Below are 21,112 nucleotides of genomic sequence, written 5' to 3'. Positions count from 1 at the left end.
GCAAATAGAGACAATTTGGCTTCCACCTTTCCTATTTGAATACCCTTTATTTCTTTTTCTTGCCTGATTGCTCTGGCTAGAACTTCCAGTACTATATTGAATAGGAGTGGTGAGAGAGGGCCTACTTGTCTAGTGCCAGATTTCAAAGGGAATGCTTCCAGTTTTTGCCCATTCAGTATGATATTGGCTGTTGGTTTGTCGTAAATAGCTTTTATTACTTTGAGATACGTTCCACCGATACTGAGTTTATTGAGGGTTTTTAGCATAAAGGGCTGTTGAATTTTGTCAAATGCCTTCTCTGCGTCAATTGAGATAATCATGTGGTTTTTGTTTTTGGTTCTGTTTATGTGGTGAATTACATTGATAGACTTGCGTATGTTGAACCAGCCTTGCATCCCTGGGATGAATCCTACTTGATCATGATGAATAAGTTTTTTGATTTGCTGTTGCAATCGGCTTGCCAATATTTTATTGAAGATTTTTGCATCTATGTTCATCATGGATATTGCCCTGAAGTTTTCTTTTCTCGTTGGGTCTCTGCCGGGTTTTGGTATCAGGATGATGTTGGTCTCATAAAATGATTTGGGAAGGATTCCCTCTTTTTGGATTGTTTGAAATAGTTTTAGAAGGAATGGTACCAGCTCCTCCTTGTGTGTCTGGTAGAATTCAGCTGTGAACCCGTCTGGACCTGGGCTTTTTTTGTGTGGTAGGCTGTTAATTGCTGCCTCAACTTCAGACCTTGTTATTGGTCTATTCATAGTTTCAGCTTCCTCCTGGTTTAGGCTTGGGAGGACACAGGAGTCCAGGAATTTATCCATTTCTTCCAGGTTTACTAGTTTATGCGCATAGAGTTGTTTGTAATATTCTCTGATGATGGTTTGAATTTCTGTGGAATCTGTGGTGATTTCCCCTTTATCATTTTTTATTGCATCTATTTGGTTGTTCTCTCTTTTATTTTTAATCAATCTGGCTAGTGGTCTGTCTATTTTGTTGATCTTTTCAAAAAACCAGCTCTTGGATTTATTGATTTTTTGAAGGGTTTTTTGTGTCTCAATCTCCTTCAGCTCAGCTCTGATCTTAGTTATTTCTTGTCTTCTGCTGGGTTTTGAGTTTTTTTTGATCTTGCTCCTCTAGCTCTTTCAATTTTGACGATAGGGTGTCAATTTTGGATCTCTCCATTCTCCTCATATGGGCACTTATTGCTATATACTTTCCTCTAGAGACTGCTTTAAATGTGTCCCAGAGGTTCTGGCATGTTGTGTCTTCGTTCTCATTGGTTTCGAAGAACTTCTTTATTTCTGCCTTCATTTCGTTGTTTACCCAGTCAACATTCAAGAGCCAGTTGTTCAGTTTCCATGAAGCTGTGCGGTTCTGGGTCGGTTTCTGAATTCTGAGTTCTAACTTGATTGCACTATGGTCTGAGAGGCTGTTTGTTATGATTTCAGTTGTTTTGCGTTTGTTGAGCAGTGCTTTACTTCCAATTATGTGGTCAATTTTAGAGTAGGTGTGATGTGGTGCTGAGAAGAATGTGTATCCTGTGGATTTGGGGTGGAGAGTTCTGTAAATGTCTATCAGGTTTGCTTGCTCCAGGTCTGAGTTCAAGCCCTGGATATCCTTGTTGATTTTCTGTCTGGTTGATCTGTCTAGTATTGACAGTGGAGTGTTAAAGTCTCCCACTATTATTGTGTGGGAGTCTAAGTCCTTTTGTAAGTCATTAAGAACTTGCCTTATGTATCTGGGTGCTCCTGCATTGGGTCCATATATGTTTAGGATCGTTAGCTCTTCTTGTTTTATTGATCCTTTTACCATTATGTAATGGCCTTCTTTGTCTCTTTTGATCTTTGTTGCTTTAAAGTCTATTTTATCAGAGATGAGAATTGCAACTCCTGCTTTTTTTTGCTTTCCATTAGCTTGGTAAATCTTCCTCCATCCCTTTATTTTGAGCCTTTGTGTATCCTTGCATGTGAGATGGGTTTCCTGGATACAGCACACTGATGGGTTTTGGCTTTTTATCCAATTTGCCAGTCTGTGTCTTTTGATTGGTGCATTTAGTCCATTTACATTTAGGGTTAATATTGTTATGTGTGAATTTGATACTGCCATTTTGATGCTAAGTGGCTGTTTTGCCTGTTAGTTGTTGTAGATTCTTCATTATGTTGAAGCTCTGTAGCATTCAGTGTGATTTTGGAATGGCTGGTACTGGTTGATCCTTTCTATGTGTAGTGCCTCCTTTAGGAGCTCTTGTAAAGCAGGCCTGGTGGTGACAAAATCTCTGAGTACTTGCTTGTTTGCAAAGGATTTTATTTTTCCTTCACTTCTGAAGCTCAGTTTGGCTGGATATGAAATTCTGGGTTGAAAGTTCTTTTCTTTAAGAATGTTGAATATTGGCCCCCACTCTCTTCTGGCTTGTAGTGTTTCTGCCGAGAGATCTGCTGTGAGTCTGATGGGCTTCCCTTTGTGGGTGACCCGACCTTTCTCTCTGGCTGCCCTTAGTATTCTCTCCTTTATTTCAACCCTGTTGAATCTGACGATTATGTGCCTTGGGGTTGCTCTTCTTGCGGAATATCTTTGTGGTGTTCTCTGTATTTCCTGCAATTGAGTGTTGGCCTGTCTTGCTAGGTGGGGGAAATTTTCCTGGATGATGTCCTGAAGAGTATTTTCCAGCTGGGATTCATTCTCTTCGTCCCCTTCTGGTACACCTATCAAACGTAGGTTAGGTCTTTTCACATAGTCCCACATTTCTTGGAGACTTTGTTCATTCCTTTTTGCGCTTTTTTCTCTGATCTTGGTTTCTCGTTTTATTTCATTGAGTTGGTCTTCGACTTCAGATATTCTTTCTTCTGCTTGGTCAATTCGGCTATTGAAACTTGTGTTTGCTTCGCGAAGTTCTCGTATTGTGTTTTTCAGCTCCTTTAATTCATTCATATTCCTCTCTAAGTTATCCATTCTTGTTATCATTTCCTCGAATCTTTTTTCAAATCTTTTTTCAAGGTTCTTAGTTTCTTTGCATTGATTTAATACATGATCTTTTAGCTCACAAAAGTTTCTCATTATCCATCTTCTGAAGTCTAATTTCGTCATTTCGTCGCAGTCATTCTCCGTCCAGCTTTGTTCCCTTGCTGGTGAGGAGTTTTGGTCCTTTCTAGGAGGCGAGGTGTTCTGGTTTCGGGTGTTTTCCTCCTTTTTGCGCTGGTTTCTTCCCATCTTTGTGGATTTGTCCACTGGTCGTCTGCGTAGTTGCTGACTTTTCGATTGGGTCTCTGAGTGGACACCCAGAATGTTGATGATGAAGTATTTCTGTTGCTTGGTTTTCCTTCTACCGATCTAGCCCCTTCGCTGTACGACTGCTGAGGTCCGCTCCAGACCCTGCTTGTCTGGGGTGCACCTCTAGCAGCTGTGGCACAGCGAGGGATGCTACCAGTTTCTTTTTCTGCTATCTTTGTCCCAGGATGATGCCTGCCTAATGTCAGTCTTTTGGATATAGAGGGGTCAGGTAGCTGCTTGAGGAGACAGTTTGTACTTTATATGGGCTTAATTGCTGAGCTGTGAGCTCCGTTGTTCATTCAGGGCTGTTAGTCTGCTATGTTTGATTCTGCTGCAACAGAGCTCATTAAAAAACCCTTTTTTTTTTCTCAAATGCTGTGTGTTGAGGGGTTTGGGCTTTATTTTTGGATGTTCGATGAGGTGTCCTGCCCAGCTAGAAGGCAGACTAGCCACTGTTTGGCTGCCGAGGCTCCGCCCTGCTGTTGTGTGATTCGCCCTGTTCCTGCAGGCTCTGCTGTGCTCTCCGCCACGCCCTGCGGCAGAGTCTTTTCGTTGTAGCGTGTTGCCTCGGCAACGGCAGGCTGCGTCAGCAGTGGGCGTGTATCTCAGTAGGGACGGGTTGCCTCGGCGACGGCTGGCTGCGTCAGCAATGGGCGTGTATCTCAGTTGGGGTGGGTTGCCTCCGTAGTGGTGGACGCCCCTCCCCTGCAGAGCATCTCGGACCGTCTGCTCGGGATAGTTTGAAATCATGGTTTTGTTCGTCCCACTGGGTATCCCAAACGATCTGATCCTGCAATCTCCTGGGCTGGCCTACTGTCCAAGTCTCGTTCAGTCTCAAGTCCAGCCCTCTCAAGTCTCAGGTTGCTGGTTCAACAGGGCACCCGGACAAGCACGCCCTGTGGGGATTGCTGGGTAGGGCCGGCCGCCGCCGCCCCGGCTGCCGGCTTCACCAGGCAGACGTACTGCCTGGCGTCCTGTGTCTTTTTTATACTTGGGAGTTTCCCCATTCTGTGGGCAACAACGATCAGTCTGGAAATGCAGCTCGGACTCATCGTTTGCGGATTCAATGCGAGCTCCAATCCTGGGTTGTTCTCACAGCGCCATCTTCATCCATACATTCCTAATTTTTTTTTTTTTTTTTTTAATTTTTAGTAGATATGGGATTTCACCATGTTGACCAGGCTGGTCCTAAACTCCTGACCTCAGGTGCTATGCTCATCTTGGCCTTCCAAAGTTGCTGAGATTAAAGGCATAAGCTACTGCACCTACCCTATTCTGAAAGCTTCTGAGTAGAGACTAGCGTATTCAGAGCTAGACTTCAAGTCATCCCTGGGGCAGGATTCAGGGGAAGACTGGGAAAAGAGACTGAGGGTGCAAGACCCAGGCACCAGGGAAATGTAAAAGAGGAAAACTGGTTGTCCTTTATCTTGATACATTCTTACTCTCTAAGCTGCATCGTCGATTCCCATGATTTTACCATCAGCATGTTAATGATTTCTCAATCTTTATCCCCAGTACTGACCTTTCTTCTCAACTTCCAATCCTATCTCCACCTGCCTGCTAGATAATCCACCTGGATAGCTTGTGGGCATGTCAAACTGAACTCATCAAAAATTTGTTTCTTGAGCCCTCTTCTTCACCTCTGTTAATGAAATCCCTGTTGACCAGGAAACTTGAAGCCATTCTTAGACTCATGCAAGAGTCATTGATGACATTCCACTTGGCACAGTTCTTGTAGTCATGCTGACTTTCTCACCATTTTCCAAATACACCAAGACACCTTCATCTACTCTCTTTTCTGCCTTCCAAGTATTCCTTCTTCAAGACTCAGCTCCCCGACTTCTACCACTGACTCCCACAGACACAACCAGCTGGTTGATCTTCTGGGCCCACAACCCTCCACTATGAAAATGTGTCTGTTTCCATCTTAGCCTCTACCATTTAACTGTCTGACTCATTTTTGCATTACCAGCAACTGGCAGAGTGTCTGGAGAACAGTAGGCATGCAACTAAATTTGACAGAATAATTAAATAAATGAATCAGAGAGACTGAAGAGGCATTTGGAATGAAAATTTGAGAGGGCCTTATGTCCAATTAGAGGTACAGATTTATGAAGAAGGAGAAATCAATAATGACTCTGAATTTTCTGACTTGAATGACTGAGTTCACGATAATATCACCACAGCAAGATACCCTATCCTTAGAATAGGAATTCTGACCTATCATCAAATTCTTTCTCCATTCTGTTGTTTTGTCACACCTGGTCTTTTGACATCTCTTTCTTACTAGATCTTCAGCCTCTAGTAACTCAACGTTAATAATTAATACAGATGCAAGAGCTAGTCTGTGTCTCTGCTTACTGGTCAGCTTTGTCATCTGCTAATCATCACCCTCCCATGGCCAACTTCTGGATTACTAACTCTGGTTTTCTGAGTTTTGCTTCACTTTCAAACATCTGGACATTGCCTTCAAGGCTGGGGAATTTCCAACTGCTCCATTGCCTGTCACAGAATCTACATCCTCTTGTCCTACTCTGGGTGTCCCTTGGCACACACCTGGAGCCAGTTCTCTCCTACTGTGGAGACTCTCCCCTTTATTATTTGGTATTATGTCCCTCTTTGGATCACAACTTCACATCTAACTTTACCAAGAACCATTTCTAGATCAGTCACTATTTTATGGACTACTAGTACAACCCCTAAACATTCCAACCATTTAAATCATTCTTGTAATTAAGTTCTCGTAACACATATGAGATGATTATATCATTTGTATGGTTGGAGCTTCTAGGAATGAATGCATATCTAGATATACATTATCATAGTGCTACTTATATGTTTCTGCTGAAGGTCCTTAAAGGGAAGAGAGCAGAAAATGTATACCTTTCTATTACTGAGGTCACAGGGAGTAGCAGCTAAAAGTACCTGAGGCCGATTGTTCATTTTTTTAAAGTTTCTATTTTATTTTAAAGATTTACACTGAATTTGCTCTATTTTATGACATTCCACTTGCTTTAATATAAAATATTATAAATTTACTCTTAGGTTAAATTATCTAGTGTTCCCTCAGATTTTTGAATAAAAGTGAAGCTTCTAGAAAACAGAAGATATTGATCTTATATCTCTTTGTGCACCCTGCGATATTACCCTATATTCCTGTGAGCAGCACTCCACAGAATCAATACCCTGCATATGACAAAATCTGAAGTGGCCTGGAATTAACACACCTGCTGTCTGCAGCATATACGATCTCAGTACTTTATCTTCCTTTTGTAGATTATAAGCCAGATTAGTATAGAGACAATATCAGCCTGAGGCTGACCTATTGGATATTCATTCATTAAGCAAATATTTGTGGATGTTTGCCAATACACATTACAAAAGCAAAAAGAAAATGGAAAGAAGAGAAATTAACATGTGTTGAGGGCAAACCCTCAGCTAAGCTTCGTGCTAGAGATTTTGATATACATGTTCTCATTTACACTCATCGCAACAACAAACCATGGCATTATATTCCTCATTTTCCAGATGAGGGAACAATAGCTCAGAATAATTAGAAATTTGGCCATGATCATATAGCTGGAACGCTGAACCAGTACAGACTTACGACTACTTGACTATAAAGTTCATGTACTTTCTATGAACTGAGAATGTATGGCATCCAGCAGAGGTGACCAGACAACAGAAATATGCATAGTTCCAATATTGCTAAGTGGGATGTGAGGAATTTAGGAGCAGATGTGTGAGATCAGAAAAGACTTCTAGAACAATGGCATTAGAGCTGGGCCTCAGAGAGAGGGTAGGAGTTCAATAGCACAGGAGTTGGAGCATTCCAAATGAATCGTTCTCCCACAACTAAGAATACATGGAGAGTCTGAGATGTTAGAGGTAAGTAATGTAGTTGTCCTGGAACTTAAGCTATAAATGGGAGAACAATGGGGGAAAGGTAGGCCAAAAAAGAAGGGGCCAGATTGCGGGGTAGCTTAGATGCCAGGAAAATTCGAGTTTCAGAGTTATAGACTGCGCAACATTATTGACGGCTTTTTGAGTAAGGAAATGATTAATTCAAAATAGAGAAATTAGTCTGGCAACACCAGGCAGGGCATTTGGGGTTGTGAGCCAGAGTTAGCCTGAGAAACCAAGATGTGGCTGTGGGCCACGGATGTGGGTGAGACTGTGAAGGCAGATTCATTAGCACCTGGTAGCTAGTGCACCTGGAAGAGAAAAAAGGAGATGCTAAACATGATGGTGCAGTTCCCTCAGACAACTGAAGGCACTGTGGGATATTATTAATAGCAATATCGACATCAAGATAAAGAGCTAGGCTAGAGGAGGGAGATGAAAGGGGAGGATGGACTGGCTTCAGACATGGCCAGTTTGGCTGCCAGGAAGACCTCCTGTCCAACTGTCCAGTGAGTGACTGAAAACAGAGGTGGAAAGCCTGGGGAAAGGTTGGGGCTAAGCATACATATCTGGCAATAATCTGCATAAAAGTGATGTCAAAGAGGAGGACAGAGAGAAGAGACAAGGGGTCAATAGCAAAATCAAAACCTCCTATTAAGCAGTTTTGGGAAAAGGAATAGAACCCTGGGACCAAGAGAGAGTAAGCAGAGGGAGAAGAAAAGGTCAGCAGAAAGTTCACAGTGAGATTCAAGAAGAACATTTCAATTTGCTGATGACAGTTATTATGATGTTTAAAGGAATGTATAGGTGACTGACTTTTCAATAACTGTGGAAAGTCACAGAGAATTCTCACCATGAAGGGAAAGCTTAGAGGAGCAGGAATCGTGGTTAAGCAATGAGCTTATTTTGCTGTTCATGTTTTTGGTAAAAATATAGGAGACAATATCATGTCTTAGAATGAGCCTTTCATCCTCTGGTTCATTCTTCCACTACCATCTCTTTCAGAGGTAGTGTACCAACATGACGATGATTATGACCATGAAGAAAAGGGCACAGAGGAAAAAGCAGTGCAAATAAAAGATCATGAGACACACAGAGAGGTTTCTGAGGGCAGCATCATTCTCCTGTATGGGACTCAGCCTTCTAAACAACAGCTTGGCCCCATAATGCTATACCCTTCAACCAGGATCTGTCCTCAGGCTTGGTTATGCTTGAATGAGAACCCGTCACTTTGTCATTTGAGGAGAACAGGGTAGCCGAGTAGACTTTTGAGTTAGGTAGTCCTCTGTTCAAATCTTGGCTCTTCTGCTTACTGACTGGATGTTTATGGGAGCCAAATCTCTGTTCCCATGTTTGTAAAGAGGTGTTAATATACATCAGACACAGTATTCATTTTTTAAGAAGAAAATTAAAACAAATACCTAAGTAAAAAGCCAAACATGTAGTAAGTATTCAATCAATAATCATTTCTTAAAATTTTTTATGAGGAAGCTGAAGGGGACAGGCTCCAGGTAAGGTGACATAGGGAAGAGAGGAACATCCTTGGAAAGGCTGAGGTACCTGCTGAGAAGAGAAGAAAGGAGACACACATACATCTATTGTGAAGAAATGGAGGTGGTGATAGCTGTCACATAAAGAAGAGAAAAAAAGACAAACTACAGGGCATGGGTTATTTTGCTACAAAGGTAGGAGGAGGTATATTTATCTTCTAAGGTTAATGAAGTGTCCTCACAGCCTCTTCCCTAATCCCTGAATTGTACAACATCTTCCTTGATTACATCTCAATTTTGCTTTCCCCATCTAATTGAGACCTTAAAGAGAAGGCTCTTGGATCTCTGTTTCCTTCTAGCAAATCTCTGCTCAGCACTGTGCAATCCATTCAACCTGAATTCACCAAAGCCTCCTAAATAGGAAATCAGAAGGCTTTTTCAGGTCATGTTTCTGGCCTTCTTTGCTTGGACAGAGTTGATTACAAATTCATTTCTTTCCAAAGTTTTTTTCTCCCCTCTCTTCCACGTGCCACCCTTTCCTGGTCCTCCTCATACCATACTGACTTGGTGCTCTGACTTTTTGGTGTGTACTCCTCTTTCTCTCCTAACTCTTCAAAGCTGGGGCTTTCTACTTACAGTCTCTCTCCTCTTCTCACTCAGCCACCCTCCTCCACACTCCAGATTCCATTATCACATATAGGCTGAGGATTCCCCAGTTACAATCTCCAGTGAAGACTCAACCTCTGAGGCCCAGACTCATGTATTTAGCTGTGCTGTATCCTCCTGGGGTGGGTTAGTACGCACCTCAATTTCAGGATTCTCAAAGTTAAACTCAGCATATTCCTACCTAAAATTGTTTTTTTCATCTGTTCTTAAGCTCTATCACTGTGATATTACCATCTGCTCAGGTGCCCAAGCTATCTTTCATATCCTTTCCTAACTATCAAGATTTATAGATTACATCTCCTAAATATTTCTCGACTGTGGCTTCTACCCTTAATACTGTCACCACTTACTCTCTTGCTTTTGTTACCTTTTGCTTGGACTGTGGTAATAACCTCCTACCTGATGACTCTGCTTCTGGTACTGTTTCCTGACGCATGACCTCCCAAAGTTGCCACAGTGCTCTAAAGCAACAAAATAGACCCTGAACTCTTCTACTTAAAAATCTTTAATGGTTCATCTTCCCCTGTAAGTCCAGATGATAAAGTCTAAGCTGCCTTGGCATGCCCTGCTCTGAACTTTATGTCCGCAACACTTAGCTGCTTTAGAGTAAGTGAAGACCCTTGTATTGTTCTTCCACCTCCATGACTGCTTATCCTGGCCTTTCTGCTTGTACTCACTTTTATCTGGCAACCTTCCTTTCATCTTTTATCACCAGCTCAGTTACCATCTCTTCTAAAAGGCTTTCCTGACTCTTTTTTCTCACTCCCTACCCCCACTGTGGAGAGGCATCCCTCTTCTGGTACCTGCAGCTTCCTGTTTACCCTTTCCTTCAATGCAAGAGATAGCAAGGCTATTTGTTGTGTTTGTTTCCCACAATAGATCATGAACACCCCAAAACAGGGAATGGCCACTTTATATTTGTTTGCACTAACTATAGCATATTATTACACATTATTACCTGGTATACCTACCACTGTTGGAGGAAGGTTGAAAAGGTTTGGAGAGCCATTGAGGTGGATGAGACACTCAACAACAGTTGAACCAAGGAGAGAATGACATATATTCAGAGCCCAATTTGTTACATAAAGTTGTAATGAGGCCCTTAGGCCTTTTTTTGTGACTATTACCAAAAGATTATTTTCAGTCTAATGTAGAAACATGGAGGGTGAACGTAACCTAGAGAGGGTGATCACCCAAAGAGGAGGATAGATTCTAGGGTGACAAGAGACCAGCTACAAAGATGACTGAAGCCAGAAAGAGGTGATGAGTACAGAGAAGAGGGCAGAGCTGAGGGTGATGATGAGGGCAATGAGAAAGAAGGAGAAGGCTAGGTGCACTGAGAGAGATGATGATGAGAGAAGGGGAGGGAAGTGGGGTGTGTGTGTGTGTGTGTGTGTGTATGTGTATGTGTGTAACAGAGAGAGAAAGAATATAAAAACTGAGAGAAGGGGTGGGCATGGAGGCTTACACTTGCAATCCCAGCACTTTGGGAGGCTGAGGTGGGTGTACCACCTGAGGTTAGGAGTTCAAGATCAGCCTGGCCAACATGGCAAAACCCTGGCTCTACTGAAAATACAAAAATTAGCTAGGCATGGTGGCATACACCTGTAGTCTCAGCTACTCAGGAGGCTCAGGCAGGAGATTTGCTGGAACCCGGGAAGCGGACGTTGCAGTGAGCCAAGAGTGCACGACTGCATTCCAGCCTGGGCGACAGAGTGAAACTCTGTCAATAAATAAATAAATAAATAAACAAAAATTTTAAAAAGCTGAGAGAAGGCTCAGTTCAGAATCCAAAATAGAGTGATATCAGTGAGTAGAAGTTCAAGATGCTGGAAAATCATCTTCAGATTCATTTTCTGACAAAATTAAGTATCATTCTGTTGTGTAATAAATATGTTACTGTGATTAAAAACCTGTCTGCCAGTTGGTGAAATCTTTTGGCATTTTGCATCACATTCTATAGTCAGAGAATCATGTAAATCGCAGAAGTAATGACAGGTTAGCTTTGGGGTATAATTCTTCTCTCTATTTATAGAAGCAGAGAATTCCAGTCTCATGTTCTGTTACATAATCTGAATTTTATCCAGGCTTCATTTTGAAATAATTTTTTCAAAAGCATGAAAAATAAAAATCCCTCTAGCCCCTCTTTCCTGCAGTTTATTCATCTATTATTTTAGCATCTGCCGAACACTTACCACAAATGAAACAAGTTGTCTTTAGAATTTCTTCTTTTTTCTGTTTTTCACTTCTGAGATCAGCAAAAGTGTCGATGATAACACCAAAAATCAAGTTCAGAACGATAATGATAACAATGAAATAAAAAAGAAGGTCATAAACCACTCGGGCAGCAAACAAGGGTTCCTGAAATAAAAATTTTAAAATATATGTGTGTGTGTGTAAATACACACACACACACACACACACACACATACATATATATACTTTCAAGCCATATTGATTGAGCACACTGCCTAGCATAGAGAGTATATTCAATATATGTTTGTGAAATGAATATAAATAGTACCCCAAGTTGGAAAAATAAGGTTCACTTTCAATCTATAAGTGTTGTAAGAAAAAATTCGTAGCCTATTTCCAGAACCACTTACATTTCTCTAGGACTAAAGCCCATCTTTCAGGCAGTGGTGGGACTTACTTTCTTTAGAGGAGACTTCATTATGCCAATCTGCTAAGTGCATTTTGGCACAGTGGTCTGCTATCCCAGACATTACAGAAAAGGTAGTTAAATGCCAATTCCAAAGGTCAGTGATAAGGGAACCAAGGAGGACCTAATGATTTGTCAATTTCTGGAGTAGGCTTTATTCCTGGCTATTCAGGGTCAAGTATATACAGCTCCTTCTTATTTCTACCTGATGAACCGTATTAAAATGCAAATTAGAGGCCATGCAATCCAGTTTTTTAACACAAGAGGAACCTGAGGTTAAGAGGTTAGATGACTTGATAATATGATACAATTGGCCTGAGCAGAGCTAAGATTCTTCAAGCTCCTGGCCTGGCACTTGAGATTTTGCAGTTATTGAGAAATGTTTCCACTTTACCATTTTAATATGTGAAATCCTGTTAGAATTTGCTCAAATGTTATATTCATCATGGATAAATGATGGAGGCTATTCCTATGCATTAGCAAAGAGTAAATCGTCATGCCTGAGAAACCTGATAGGCAAGAGGCAACCTCGTTTCTGTTATTTATGTAACAATCAACTCCTATATAAAGTTCGCAGTCATGATTTCATTGCTGTAATACAATACACAGGTTAACTTGGAAACATTTCACCACTCTACTAACACACAAAGACTCGTAGTAAGTTAACTGTTTCTATGTAATCCTAGCGTACAATTAATTGGCTTTAACAGCCACGGTTATACTCTTAAAGTAAATGATATAATATATTATCCTGAAAACCAAAACCAAATTATAAATACTGTGAAGAAAGGTTTTAAAAAAAGATGTGCTTCTTGAAAAAACACTTTTACTCTGGCTTACATCTTTCGACGGCCTTCTTAGCACATCCCCCACGCCACCGCCATTCCTGAGGCCCTGGTTCAACACAGTGACAATGCACATAAGAAGAGTGTCACATGTCCTTTCAATTCCATCTTCATACTCTTCATCAGCTATAAAACACATAAAAATATAAATATAAAATTCTGTAAAAATATAGAAAAAATACACATAAAACAAAATATACATAAGTACACATACATATATATCTATAGTTATATATACATATACATAAATATACATAAAATAAAAGATACATATAACATATATATATATATAAATATAATATTAAAAACAGTGTAGCAAACTTACATTTAAAAATATATACTATTACCTATTTCCAAAGGGCTATTTCTAATTGTGCCATGACACAACTTTTAGAAGTCACACAGCCTCTGTTCCATATGTGGCAGCACATGACTGACACAAAATGATGAAACCACATATATAATGTTCTCACATATTTTTGTTCTTCTATAGGTGAAAAATAACAGGCCGAAAAGCACAAAACTTAAGGCTCACATTCATTGTGCTTGTTATGGTGGAAAGAGATTGTGGTGAAAACTGGAAACACAGCCATGTGCCCCAGGAGGCAAAAGTACTGCAGGGGAAAGAGAATGAACAAGGAAGATTGCCTGGCTTCCAATTCTGCTCTGTTTCTGTACTGGGACTCAGCAAGTTCCTGAACCTCAGGATCCTCATCTGTAAAATGGGGAGGGCTGTCTGGGGATTACACTCTTCAAAGGGTTGTTTAATAATTACATGTAGCACTTTGGGAGGCCAAGGTGGGTGGATCACCTGAGGTCAAGAGTTCAAGACCAGCCGGGCCATCATGGTGAAACCCCATCTTAATTAAAAAAAAATAATAATAATTTTAAAAATAATAATTACATTTAGGGGTCCCGGGGTGGTGGTTCATGCCTGCAATCCCAGCATGTTGGGCGGCTGAGGCAGGCGGAGCATAGGAGTTCAAGACCAGCCTGGCCAACATGGAGAAACCCCATCTCTACTAAAAACACAAAAATTAGCCAGGCATGGTGGTGGATGCCTGTAATCCCAGCTACTAGGGAGGCTGAGGCAGGAGAATCGCTTGGACCTGGGAGGTGGAGGTTGCAATGAGCCGAGATCATGCCACTGCACTCCAGCCTGGGCAACAGAGGAAGACTAAATCTCAAAAAAAAGAAAAATACATTTAGGGTATGTAAAATACTATACTTTGCACAGGGATTGGCACACAAACAATAGTTGCTTAAGAATTGGGGCAGATATTATTTCATTATTGCGGTTAAGTATCTAAGCTTTTTTGAGGACCAACCTGGAGCTCTTGATAAGCACAACTTATTTACATGAAAAACTCTATTTAGGGATAAAGGCAGAAAGAGAAAAAGATACAAAGTGACAGAAAAATTGCTATTCTTATTTTGTTTAGAATTATCAGGATCCAACTTGAAACATAATTTCTTAGTCACTTAAAATAATGAAAAAATCATACTAAGTTAAATATTAGAATCAGAAATCCTTAACATTGGCAAATGACCAGAAATGTATTTTTCTCACTACAAGGTTAAAGAATTACAGGGGTGATAAATTTTGGGATTGTGTAGCCACAGTATGCATGTCAAGGCATGAGGATAAAAACAGAAAAATTCAGTCCAACTTTATCTACATGCTTCATGCCAACAGCGCCTTTGGTACTTTGTTACGAAAAGGCTAATTTTCCTCTTCTGAGCTGACTTTATTTTAACATTCTACAGATAAGGGATCATGATATTTTTACTTTCGTTGGAGTGGTTTCCTTCTAAAACATGCTGGGATACACCTTGAGAGGAGGGCTGAAGTCAGAGATGAAAGTGAGAGTGCAAAATGCAGCATCAGAGACATTGACAGAATCTGTGCTTGGTTATTTACCTTAGCGCTGAGTCCAAGGCACATTCTGATATAAAAAGGAGGAGAACTAGAACTCCTTTTGGAGAAAGAAGAAATGGGGAAGAGGTAGGGCCTTGTGGTGAGAGCAATCAGAGCAGCAGTGCAGACAAGGAAGCCAGACCAAGGGTGGGCAAAGCTCAGTCTGGAATGCGCTAATGAGGTCCCCCAACACATGGAAGTAGATGCCAACATGATGGCTGAGAAGAATATGAGGACAAAGAGTCAGAAATGTGTAAGAGAGCAAAAGGAGCTTTTAAGGAGAAAATCATTTTCCAATAACCAAATCAGGCAGAGTATGTCTACATGCTACTTTACCACAGCTGGACTTTCCATCAATACCATCCATCTAGTGTCACAAACTGCTTTCATTTATTCATTCAGAAACTACCTGGTCATGTCACAACAAGTGTTTGCTAAAGCCTTACTAAGTGCCAGATTAATCGGCACATAAAAGCTACAGGAGAGAGCTCCTACCTCTCTCCAAGAATTTGGAAATAAGGTGGTTCTCTAAGAAGTGAGCTTAGTAAAATCTGTACAAAATTCATGTGATTAACCATTGTGAAATAAAATGAATTGGCTGAAAATCTATAATAAGAGAATTGGTTTTCTGTGTGGTGTGTAAATGGGAGGAGAACACCCCAGTCAGGTCAATGCCAGCAATCATCCTGCTCAAAATAATCAGTACACAGGCATGCTGATTTTACAGAGGAACCTCTATGCCCTCAGTTAATAAGGTTCTACCTTCATGAGATGCAGCCACTCTCAATATGATGAGCCAAGTTCCCAGGCATCCAGCCTCAAAGTCAGGCTCTGAGTCATGGTAATTCACCTAGTAAATGCCACCTTGTGGTTACCTCTGTAATCAACTGGCCTTACCCATGCCACACCTGCCTCCTTTCAATACACCAACAGCTGCTGGACGAGGTGCTAGGAAAATTGGGGAGAAAGATGGAAGTGTCCCATCTGTAGAAAATTTATGGTCCCTAGGAAGGGTGGGTCAGCAGCTAAACAAGGGCAGTGCAGTATCACAGGATGCTGTGGAGGCATAACAGATGCACATCTCACACAGCGTGGGTATCAGTATCCTGAAGGGGGTATCACCTGAGTTGGATTTTCAAAGGTCATGATTGGCCAGTAAAATCAATGAGGGAAGACATTCCAGGCAGATAATATGGGATGAGCAAAGGCAAACAGGCACAAAAATATGTGGGGTGTTTTGGAAAACTTAGGGAAGATGGGAATGACTGGGCCTTTGGTAAATGCAGAAGGGTGTGGGAGGTGTGTGAAGAGACGCAAGAGGGTACCAGGTCATGATGAGACTCATACACCAAGCTGAATAATTTAAACTTAATCCTGAAATTAAGGGGAGGCACCGGAAGACTTTCAACAGGGTAAGGTAGCTTTCCAGCTAGTTGGTGAAATAGTACAAGATAAAACATGTGCAAGACACATTAGCATGCGATAAAAGACACAGAAGTGGAAGCCAGGCACAGTGGTGCATGTGTGTAGGCCCAGCTACTCAGGAGGCTGAAGTGGGAGAGTCACTTGAGCCAAAAAGTTGGAGGCTGCAGTGAGTTATAATCACACCAGTACAGTCCAGCTTGTGTGACAGAGAGACTCTGTCTCTAAAAAACAAAGCAAACAAAAATGCGGAAGTAGCAGTGATGCAAAGATATAGAAATAGGGAGAGAAACTGTACACAGAGAATTAGAGGGGAGTTCCTCTAATTAATATAGACTCTAAATTAAGTAGTAAAATTGAATTTTCCTTGACTATTCAATGTACTAAGACTTGACCAGAAAGGCATTTCACATGCAATGGACAGAAAGCCCCAGAGATAGAAAAATATATGCTTGTACGATGAACATCAAATAAACCAGTAAATACGGATGAGAGGAGTGGAACGTCTCTCATCCAGCAGGAGCAATAAACTGGGAGCTCTCTGTGAAGCTGTAGGGAGTTTGGATTTTATTGGGCAAGTAATGGAGCATCATGGAAAGCCTGAGTTAGGGGTAGGGGAGGAAATATTCAAGGCAGTGATTTCTGACAACTAGTCTAATGGTGATATACTGAATGAATTGAAGAGGAAAGAATGACTGGAGGTGGAAAGACCACTTAGGAGTCAGTTGCAATAATTCAGGCATGATGTGCTATGAGCCTCAACCAAGGTAATGACAGAGAAGAGGCAAAGGATGAATGAAAGGAAGTTGACAGGGCTGTAGAAGGAGGGAGAAGGAAGCATTAAATACCACTCTGAGGCCTCCCAGCCATGGACGACTTAGGAAAAGGATTGTCCCATTAGACCATAGAAATAGACCATTAAGAAGGAAGAACTGGATGTAGGGTGTTTTGATGAAGGCAAGGAAAGCATCTTGATGATTTGTATGTTTATAAGATGAGAAGACTAGAAAACATTCAGAGAGGACAAGCGAGTTCAGAGGATACTGTGATCCAAATTAAGAAAGACAATAATTTTAAAGATGTCAAAATTGCAGAATAGTCAAAGGCAAAGAGAAGCAAAAAAAGGTCACTGGATTAAACAATGGGATCATCAGGAAACAGTAGGAAGAAGGCAAATCGCAGAGAAAAAGCAGTGCAGAAATTAAAGGAGAGAGGGTCAGTCAATTGTTTTACAGAGAAATTTGGTACTGAATGAAGGAGACTGCTAGCATACGAGTTTCAGGGAATAAGAGAACCCAGAGGAAAGTTGACTTAGAACCCAAAATGTGTGTAGGAAAAACGAGAAAGAACAGATAGTGACAAGGAAAATATTTCAGATGTAAGAACAATGGTCCAGCTGATGGTGGCCAGGAAGTAATGATAAATACCGGGCTAGTTATAAAAGAAGGGAGAGGCCCGGGCACAATAGCTCATGCCTGTAATCCCAGCAGTCTGGGAGGCCAAGGCGGGCAGATCACCTGAGGTCAGGAGTTAGAGATACTGGCCAAGATGGTGAAACCCCATCTCTACTAAAAATACAAAAATTAGCTGGGCGTGGTGGCTCAATCCTATAATCCCAGCTACTCAGGAGGCTGAGGTAGGAGAATCACCTGAACCCGGGAGGTGGAGGCTGCAGTGAGCCAAGACTGTGCCATTGCACTCCAGCCTGAGCAACAAGATGGAAACTCTGTCTCAAAAAAAAAAAAGAAAAAGAAAAAAAAAAGGTCCAGAGCATGTGGCTTACAAACAAAAGGAAAGAATTGGTGAAAATAGACTTTTAATGTGGAGACATTTAAAAGAACTAAATATATACCATGAAGAACTTAGAACAGTGCTTGGAGTATAATTAAGACTCAGTACATTCTAGCTACCATAATTATGATTACTGAGAGATGGTGATTAAATCTTATGAAAAGTTTTGATTTTAAAGCAATCAACAAATTCTATACTTGAATTCTTTGAGGTTAAATAATCCTCATTTTCAATTGACTAGTAAAACACACATTTTTTTCTTAATTTATAATACAAATAAAATGTTTCATATGAGGCAAGGAATAAAAACATATTTTATTGGCGCTGAAATAGTTCACTCTAATCTGAGATGTTGTTAATCTATAAATTTAAAAAAATATTGGCCTTGCTTGAATAATGGTATTTAATAATGTTATATTTTTCTGCTTTAATAATTAAATTATTCAGTGTTTGCCATGGTTTCTTAGAAAACAAGAGATTGTCACTGAGACACATTTGAAAGTCTGAGTGCAACTGAACACCTCTTGTAGGCGAATCACCTGAGGTCAGGAGTTTGAGACCAGCCTGGCCAACATGGCAAAACCACATCTCCACTAAAAACACAAAAATTAGCCAGTTGTGGTGGTGCATGCCTGTAATCCAAGCTACTCCGAAGGCTGAGACAGGAGAATTATTTGAACCCAGGAAGTGGAGGTTGTAATGAGCTGAGATCACACCACTGCACTCTAGCCTGGATGACAGAGGGAGACTCCATTTAAAAAAAAAAAAAAGAAAAAAAACCCTCTTGCTTGTTATTCTTAAGCTTTAATTATAATTAATTCACTGTGGAAATGCTGATTTTAAAAATTTCAACTACATCCAAAATGTCAGTACTGCTGGAAAAATAAATAAAGAAATACAAATTTTAACAAGAAAAAAATTTTAAAACACTGGGAACCCAGTGGGAAGCCAAAATGTAGAATGCATTAAGGCTGACTGGTTTCTGGTATTCATCAATCTTTTCTATTAAAGTAAAATACCAAAACATATTAAATTTGAATTATTCATAAATGTTAAGTGTCTGTGAACTTCTTCCTTTTTTTCTGTATATTCAAATGATTTTTTACTTATAAAATAATTGTAATTGTATTTTGCAAATTGTTGCAAAAAGGCCCTGCTTTTTTTAAAGGTGAATATTTTTGTTCAGGAACCAGGGAGGTTTGCAGCAAATGATATATGAGGGTTTTTCTCTTTTTTTTTTAAACACAGTTGGTTACCAGCTACCATGTGAATTTTTTGCTGCTGGGACAATGACCTTCCCTGCATCTGCAGGAGCCCTTCGAGGGAGCTGGCCACTCTGCCTCCCAGTCACCGTGAGGCTTGTTATTAAGCTACTGTATATGTCTGTGCCTTTTGTAATGTGGACCTGCTGTCCATAAGGTAACAAACTAAGGCTGTCACAGATGCACACTAGGGTTTGCAAGCTAAAATTTAATCCTGGTCTTAGACATAGAAGTTATTTTTAAATTTAAGTGACACATGCTGCACAACAAACCCCAGGTTCTAGCTTTCACTCTACTTTTGCAGTTAACTACATGCAGTCAAAATTTAAAGGTGGCAAAGGCTAGCGGATCAAATCCATGACATTTTCAAACAGATGATTTTATCACTTACAATGGCAAATGCAAAGAGTGTATCAAAGAAAGAGTAGATTAATACAGGCATTCTTGTATTTTTATTACTGATGTAGGAATACTCCCTAATTGTGAAAAGCCATTGCCACCATCTCTGGCTCCCAGCAGTATCTGTGACACACCTCCAGAGATGAAACTCCTCCACTCTCCAGATGGAATCCTTGCTATCCTCCCCACTCTGGCAGCTATCCTTACAAAACTGTCTCCACCTCTTCCCCCAACTCCTAGCCCTGCTGCAGCCTAAAAGATGGAGACTTTGCCCCAATGTGCCTGAGAGGAAGAAGTCACCATTGTCCACAGAAAGGAGAAATGATGTTCTTTGTGTAACATATTAGGTGAAGTGCAGGTTATAGAGGTTTTCCTGTGAAGGCTTTTATAAGAGTTTATATTTGGGGTCATGAATAATATCCAAACAACAGTTTTTCAAGCTTAACGTTGTTAATATTTTGGACTGGATGATTCTTTGTTGTGGGCTGTCCTGTGCCAATGTGCCATGCTTAGCAGCATCCCTGTCATCTACCCACTAGATGCCAGTAGCACCCCATCCCAGTTGTGACAACCAGACATGTCTCTAAACATTGTCAGATGTTCCTGGGGGGTAGGGGTGGGGTGGGGACAAAATCAACTCCAGTTGATAAATATGTAATGGAGAATATTTATATTCAAGAAATTGCCTTTAGTAGGCTTAAAGAAAATCTATCCAAACATACTCAGTAAAATGCAATAATCTCAAATTTTGGTTAGACCAGAAATAACTGAATGATCCTTTAACTAGGAGTTAATAAGACAGAAGTTTGGAACATAGGCTTTGAAATCTATATCAACATACATTGACTGACTAGCTGTGTGATCTTGGCAATCTATTTAATGCCTCTTTCCTTTGGGTCCTTACCTAAAATGTAAGAGTAACTAGTAGTTTCTATCTGTCTCACAGGGTTGTTGTGATAATTAAGTGACATAATGTATACAATGTGCTCAGCACAGTACCTGACAGGAGTAAGCCTTCTCCAGGTCCTTGAATGTGTTCAGAGCATTCACTCTCAGATGTTCCATGTGCCCAGAACATACTTCTCCCTCCTCTTGGTCTCACTGGCTCCATCTCATCCTCAGTATCTCAGCTTAAGTAATTCCTCTTAGAAAGGTCTCTCTGCCTAATCTCCCGACAGCCAATCTCTATTGTGATGATCAGGCATAGCACATTTGTAATACTCACCTTCTCTTACAACTTTTTATGTTTCCCTTACTATAAGTTCTATAAAGGGCAGAATCATGTTTGTTTATTCAATACTGTGTCCTCAACACCTAGCATGGTGGCTGGCAACTATATGAACAAATGAATGAAGGAATGAACACATAGGCTTTTATTACATTATCATCATCATCATCATCAATATTTGTACTAAGTAAGTTAACTACTCTCCTGTTTTCTAAAAATATTTACTTTTTAAATTTTAAGGTCAAAATGTCACAATAGTAAT

General features: G+C 40.5%; 1 protein-coding gene across 8 annotated transcripts in view; it reads right to left on the bottom strand.

Moving 5' to 3' along the window:
- Nucleotides 1–21,112, bottom strand: part of ITPR2 (inositol 1,4,5-trisphosphate receptor type 2) — a 529,604-nt gene that overhangs the window by 56,572 nt on the left and 451,920 nt on the right. For all 8 annotated transcript variants that reach the window (XR_013522736.1, XM_054238248.2, XM_078339073.1 and 5 more), the window contains 2 exons: nt 12,826–12,956; nt 11,519–11,684 (listed from right to left, as the gene is read on the bottom strand). Coding sequence is in view for 7 of the 8 variants with exons in the window: in XM_054238248.2 (XP_054094223.1) it covers nt 11,519–11,684; nt 12,826–12,956 (297 nt within the window). In the remaining variant the exon portion in view is untranslated. The remainder of the gene's footprint in view (nt 1–11,518; nt 11,685–12,825; nt 12,957–21,112) is intronic.

The sequence above is a fragment of the Callithrix jacchus genome, chromosome 9 (assembly GCF_049354715.1).
Source record: "Callithrix jacchus isolate 240 chromosome 9, calJac240_pri, whole genome shotgun sequence".
Taxonomy (NCBI): Eukaryota; Metazoa; Chordata; class Mammalia; order Primates; family Cebidae; genus Callithrix; species Callithrix jacchus.
This window is presented reverse-complemented; position numbering and strand designations above follow the sequence as displayed.